The following is a 6,279-nucleotide window of genomic DNA, read 5'->3' on the forward strand; positions in this document are numbered from 1 at the left end:
TCCTATGAAGAGCACCCTACTGCTGATAATCATTTTGATGGGGCTAAAATGTTGACATATTTTAAAAGAAGTTTTTCCTCCCCTGCTGATGGTAAACTGAATGATCTTGCTCCTGTGAATCTAATTGCTTTTTCAATCATTTCAAACCTGCTTGTACCCACTGATGGCCATAGAACTGATGCAAATAAAATGGAGTTGTATCTCTTTTACTGTTTTCGAGAAAAAATTCGTATTGATTTTGGTTTTGTCATGTGCAAGTTTTTACTTCGCTATGCCACTGATTCTCACAGAAAATTATCTTATGAAAAATTTCTTCAAAAGATTTTTGAGTTTTACAAAGTACCAATTCTAGGTGTTTGTCCCAAAGAAGCATCTTCTTATGCCTTTACCAAAGGATATTTTGAAAGGAAAAATCTTGTCTTTAAGGATAATCTATGGGCTTATAAGGGGGCATCATCTAGTGAACATAGGTCTAAGACTGCACATGATCCTTCATCTATTGCACTCACTCCCATTCATCCCAGGAAGTCTGCCACTAAGGCATCTTCCTCCTCCAATGATGAAGTGATTGAGCTCCTTCGTGAACTCAAACAGCATGTTCTTCTTCTAGAACATGGTCTAATGCTCACCATGTCCTTTGAACATCAAACAGCCTTCCTAGACAAAAAGAACCTTCTTTTTCCCCCACCTGTGGTTGAGGAAGTTTCACATGGCAAAGAGCCACGTCCCACTGATCCAAGTTCATCAATTCCAGACCATGGTTCATCAACTCCTGTGACTCCTCATGACCCTTCCACATCAGATAAAGGCAAGGCACCAGTTGAAGAGGCTGCTGAAGATGATGAAGAAACTGAAGAGGAGGACCTCTCCCAATATCAGCTCTCTCGAAGAACACCTGGATCCACATAGTTCACCATTTAGGACATTTGCATTTTGTTTGTCTATTTCAACAATGGATATGTAGATGAATTCAACATTTGGTTATGATTATGTTTATGTTTCTTTTGGTACTGTTTGATAGATGTTTAAGTATTTTGAATGATGATTGTGTGGATGTAATGAATTTTTGGTTTGCATTGATGAATGTGTTTGTGGATGAGATGGATGTGATTGATTGCCCTTTTGTGATGACAAAAAGGGGGAGAGGACTGGATTGATTGATGATTGATGATGTTGGATTGATTGATGATTTGATTAAATTTGGATTGGCTGATGGATTGAATTGGTAAAATGTTGGATGTTGGCTGCTTAATTGTCATATTTTGGATAATTGTTTAATTCGGTTGGGCAGCCAAGTGAGGGGGAGTTTTTCAAAATTTTTATGATTCACTAAGTAAGAGGGAGTTCTTGTCTATTGAGAAAGGGGGAGTTTTTATTGCAATCATCAAATCTCATTTTAAACCTTTGTTTTGTCATCATCAAAAAGGGGGAGAATGTTATTCTTGGTTTTGATGATCACAAAGGACTTTGAAATGTTTATCTAACTCTCTTCAAATATAAGTGTTTTTTGCCTATCAAAGAATCAGATACGAATATGTCAAGAAATGGAAATCAACCAAAAGAAGAAGCAAAAATGTACGTTAAATATTGGTTTTGATGATCACAAAGGACTTTATATAAAATGTACGTTAAATATTCACTTATCAGTGGGCAGCCACATTAGCAAAATTTTCTGATATACAACATTTCCTGGAGAAGGGATTAAAAGAAAGTTGGGATCTTTCAAGATTTGGGCTTTACACATAAACCTTATTTGTAATCTGTATATTTGTTCTGAAGTTTTTTGTTTTGTGAACTAGTCAAGGTGAATTCTACCTCATTTTATGGAGATAAAATATGGATAATTATACAAAAAAGAAAAAATGCAAACACATACAAACACGCTTGCAAAACTTGGGAGCTCATATGAAAAGCTTGTAATTACGGAATCATAGAGGTAAGTCTAGCAAATTTTGAAGATTTTTACTCCTTTAATAGACCGTTCTTTGATTAATTCCATATGACTATGAGTTACTTTAAGCACATTACCTCAACCTCAAGGGTGTATATCTCCTTACACCATGAAGCAAGGATGTACGTGAAGTTATATCAATTCACTTGAAACTGTCCATACATCCAGTCTCTAACGGTAATTCACATGAATTTCCTTAGTTTTAAACCTTTTGGGAAGAAATTTCTTAAATTACAAAAATGCTAACTTATAATCAAGATTACAACTTACAAGTTGTTGAAGAAAAGATGAAGCAACACTTAGGGTTTAACCCTAAATCGGCTTAAGGAAGAAGAGACAAAATCCATTGATTTCTATCTAACCAACTTATTTTTCTTGCTATTTTCTCTCACTAGAGTCACGAAATTTCACACAATTCAATTGACATTATTAGTGTTGTTAACTTCGATTATGAGAGTATTTATAGACAAATAGGGTATAGTAATCCACATAGAAATAAGACAACCAGTTTCCAAATAGATTTAGTTTCCATCTTCTAATACAATTTTTATTTTAGAAGACATAACTTTATTTGCACTATAAGTCTATAAATTTAATTTGTTTCACAGATAAAACGATAAGTTATTAAAACTTATCATATAAGTTCCTACTTGAATTTTTTTAGTCTAATCGAAGAAGTTCTTAATATGTTTAATCCATTAGGTTCTCAAATATATTGGTAATAAGTATAAGTTACAATTCTTAATAAATAAAAGTTAGATAAATTAAATTCCTTTAATTTATTATTGATTCAATTAATTAATTAAATTATTCTTATAGATCAAAATTGACATCTAATAATCCATAACAATCATCCAATTAATGAGAATAGTCAAGCAGACAAATTCATCTTTCAGTGAATATTTTCCGTGTAATTAATATCTCCCACCATGCTTATTTTATATTAGTGTTAGAGTCTAGAATATGTGTCTATTTTATTTAGACTAACATTATTTTCTTGTCCAAAAGTATAACTCTAATGAAGAAATGCTTGAAATACGTTTCTAAGGCCTTTCCACTTAGAGTTAAGAATTTTATTTCTACAAGCAGCTAATAATGAGAAAAGAATTTCGAATTTTATTTACACAAGTAGCTAATAATGAGATACCTCTTTCTATCATTAGAGATGGTACTGTATCCCTATAGATTATTCATTATTATTTCATGCTTCATATTATATCCAATCATTAAAGATTTGAACCACTCATTTATGAAAAGCAATCAAATAGAGTCAATGCGTAATAATTCACACTTAAGATATTATGACAATTTTAAATTTAAGGATCACTTACACTCCTGTCATTTGGAGATCAATCCATTGACATTTAACTATGTGGATTGATCTAATAAACTTGATCATCCTAATACTCATATACTTTGGATGTCACACATCATAGCTGATGAGTTCTACTCACTACAACAAAAATGGCTTTTAACGACATTTAAAAGTGTCAGTATAGATAATTTAACCTGACACTTTATCTATCCTCACACCTAGGGCGAGTGTTGTCCCTTCCAATGTGGGGATAGACTCATACTATTCAACATGTCAAGAAAACTATGCTGTTATAACATTCCATCTGCCAACAGAAATCCCTTTTCTTGATAATTGAAAGTGTCAGGATAGGTATAATACAATATTAAAATATCGAATTCTATGCTGACACTTTTAATTGTCCGGAGTTTTTTTTTTTTTTTTAGATAGAAGCAACCTGCAGGTAGTGCTCCCTGCTATACATTCCATCAATCAGAAACCCAAAGGACTTTTAAAATTATCCCAAAGAACAGAATGCATATAAGATAATATGCTATGATGCAAAAATCTAGAAACATCAAACTTGAGCAGTACCGTGATTATGAGAACTGAAAATGCCAACTCCCATAAGCAAGAGGAGATTTGTCATCATGTTTCATACATCAAAAGCAGAATGCAAATGAGACTAAATGATATACAAGCCAACACACAGTGGAAAATCTCAGAATAAATGCAAGCGCACTTTGTTTATAGCAATAACAATTCGCACTCCAGCTGCTTTGGCATGAGCAATGGCCTCTTCTGTTTGAGGTCGAATTCCATCATTAGTAGCAACTACAATAACAGCAATGTCTGTTACTCTGGCTCCACGAGCTCTCATTGCTCCAAATGCCTATCCAACCATTTTTACAGTTATGTTAGATAATTCATCTTGACAAAGGCCTTTTAAGATATGTCTGCAAAATCTCCAAGAAGAGCATTTGACATAAAAATTTTAAAAAAAGAAAAAAAACTTGCATGAATAAGCAGTTAAAAGTTAGAACCAGTGCTACATCATTAATTACCTCATGTCCAGGGGTGTCAAGGAAAACACAAGTCTGTGGCTTGCCATCAAAAGGTACTTGTACCTTGTATGCCCCCATGCCTTGAGTAATTCCACCTGCTTCAGATGCTGCCACCTACAGTAGGTTGTCTAAGATTTAGTTCCCAGCTATTCAAGTATCATAACATAAGACAGAATAAGGTACTTCTTCTAAAGTCATCAAATGATAATGGCATTACAAATAATGTACCTCAACGTGAACATCAATAAAAATAATCGATTCATACCTTGCTTTTCCTGATGTAATCCAAAAGTGTGGTCTGCCAACCCAAAAGAAAACCAGTAATATATTAGCTAAAGATTGTTATGGGACAATAAATCTAGAATGACTCTCCTAAAGATCAATTAACTGGAAGCACACAAAATGTTCATAGGCAACAATCAAATAACAAAGAAAGGTAAAATTATTTCATGCGATGAGATCATAATGACTTCAAAAAAGGTTCATTAACTGGCGATTCTAGTTGACGACTTGCAATAAATCATTATTCATGTTCTTTAAGGTACAAATATCACTTTCCGTTCCTTGAAATTAATGGCATTGTAGCTGTGGATGATAACCGTGTGGGGCCACTTTACAAGCATATTTTTCCTCCAGCTTTAGCGCCATGGCTTTCATTCGTTGGGTTGCCGTGGAAGGTCTTTTGCAAAAATTCCATGTTCTCAGTTTATGAACTGATCTGGTTGATAATGCATTTAATTGATAAAAGCGATTTTTTTTCCCTTTGACTGCTAGGTTGTACCTTTCCCCTTGTTTGAATTTCAGAGCAAGTGGATAGCTGGTACTCTGTGTGGTCGGCTTTCACTTCCTTCTCCCAAGGAGATGATGGCTGATATTCAAGCTTTCTACTCATCAATGGAAGCATCTGGCACTCCAAAGCGGTATACTCATAACATGGCTGGTTATCAGGTAGAAAATGCTCACCTCCTGCTGATTTGATTTCGCTGCAGCTCTTCATTGTCATCTTTCACCAGTGTGACCCTCTTTGCACTTGCTTTTCCATGGACCTAGGCTAGAGTTTTTAATTTCTGCCCAACTCAACTGATGTGTTGTTTTATATCGCCAGTTCGAATATGACGATTGGTTGGCTGCTCAGTGTGGTTGTCTGCCGACTGAAGAATGGAGAAAGCAGATGTATGTTGAAACTTCCATGAGAAAGAGGTCTCAGCCTGAGACATACAGAGACCAGTGGGAAGATGAACACTTGGTCAGACAGGCACAAGCTGATTTTTCACAGTACTTTTCAAAAGTTCCCAGTAGCTAGATATCAAAATCACCCTTCTAATTGGTTGATTTGTTGATGGGGTTTGTTTATTGTTTAATCCTTGATTTTCTCAAAATCATATAGACTGGTGAATAGTGGCAATGCAGTGTCACGAGTCTGTAATTCTCATGAACGTAACACTTGCAACCCAATAAGCTGAATAAGAGGACTAGATGTTACATTTTTTGTCCAGCTAATGAGAATAATACCTTGAACTTTATTTATATTTTCATCTTAAACTCATTAGCTAAATGGGATATATTGTAAAGAACAGTATCAGTTAAAAGACTACAAAAAGATTAGCATCAGTTAAAGGAAGAAAAAGCCATCTACCACAGCTTGTTCTTGCACCACAGAACAAGATATTGTCCACAGAATGCTGCTTTTGGTAGCTAGGCTTAAACCGGTAATGTACTGTACAAAAAGGTGTGCACCAGCCATAAGTAATCGTCAACTACATGATCACTGACCCATAAGTAATCTACCAAAATCACAATGCCGAACAAAATAAGAATGACTTAGCACAAAGCCCCATTATACAACTATTAGAACTCAAAGCATCATACACCATTTTTTATTTTTGCCACACAACAGAAACCTCAAACTATAAAACAGGAAAAAAAATCAAATTTAATTCATAAATCAGCTCTTTAAAAAATCCAAATAG

The 6,279-nt window shown here is 34.5% G+C and overlaps 2 protein-coding genes across 3 annotated transcripts; one reads left to right on the plus strand and one right to left on the minus strand.

The window, feature by feature from the left end:
* Nucleotides 1-3,814: 3,814 nt before the first annotated feature.
* Nucleotides 3,815-4,700, minus strand: LOC113750891 (translation initiation factor IF-2, chloroplastic-like). 2 transcript variants are annotated; one of them, XM_027294832.1, is made up of 3 exons: nucleotides 4,575-4,700; nucleotides 4,310-4,416; nucleotides 3,815-4,137 (listed from the first exon to the last, which is right to left on the minus strand). In XM_027294832.1, exons 2-3 carry the CDS (start codon nucleotides 4,385-4,387, stop codon nucleotides 3,967-3,969), a joined length of 249 nt encoding a protein of 82 aa, XP_027150633.1. In that variant the 5' UTR covers nucleotides 4,388-4,416; nucleotides 4,575-4,700; the 3' UTR covers nucleotides 3,815-3,966. The 2 variants fall into 2 exon arrangements, with proteins under 2 accessions (XP_027150633.1, XP_027150632.1); XM_027294831.1 differs by having other exon boundaries at nucleotides 4,310-4,423.
* Nucleotides 4,414-5,708, plus strand: LOC113750472 (flavin-containing monooxygenase FMO GS-OX-like 5). Its single transcript, XM_027294439.1, has 5 exons — nucleotides 4,414-4,488; nucleotides 4,672-4,745; nucleotides 4,851-4,986; nucleotides 5,084-5,257; nucleotides 5,415-5,708. Exons 1-5 carry the CDS (start codon nucleotides 4,414-4,416, stop codon nucleotides 5,610-5,612), a joined length of 657 nt encoding a protein of 218 aa, XP_027150240.1. The 3' UTR covers nucleotides 5,613-5,708.
* Nucleotides 5,709-6,279: the final 571 nt, after the last annotated feature.

The sequence above is a fragment of the Coffea eugenioides genome, chromosome 10 (genome assembly GCF_003713205.1).
Source record: "Coffea eugenioides isolate CCC68of chromosome 10, Ceug_1.0, whole genome shotgun sequence".
NCBI lineage: Eukaryota > Viridiplantae > Streptophyta > Magnoliopsida > Gentianales > Rubiaceae > Coffea > Coffea eugenioides.

Bases quoted from the DNA above. Each gene is read 5' to 3' on its own strand.
- LOC113750891 (XM_027294832.1), bottom strand. From the start codon at position 4,387: ATGGGGGCATACAAGGTACAAGTACCTTTTGATGGCAAGCCACAGACT. The intron at 4,138-4,309 runs GTAATTAATGAT...ATGGTTGGATAG, and splicing joins TTGACACCCCTGGACATGAG to GCATTTGGAGCAATGAGAGC.
- LOC113750472 (XM_027294439.1), top strand. From the start codon at position 4,414: ATGCTGCCACCTACAGTAGGTTGTCTAAGATTTAGTTCCCAGCTATTC. The intron at 4,746-4,850 runs GTAAAATTATTT...ATGTTCTTTAAG, and splicing joins CAATCAAATAACAAAGAAAG to GTACAAATATCACTTTCCGT. The intron at 4,987-5,083 runs GTCTTTTGCAAA...TTTGACTGCTAG, and splicing joins TCGTTGGGTTGCCGTGGAAG to GTTGTACCTTTCCCCTTGTT.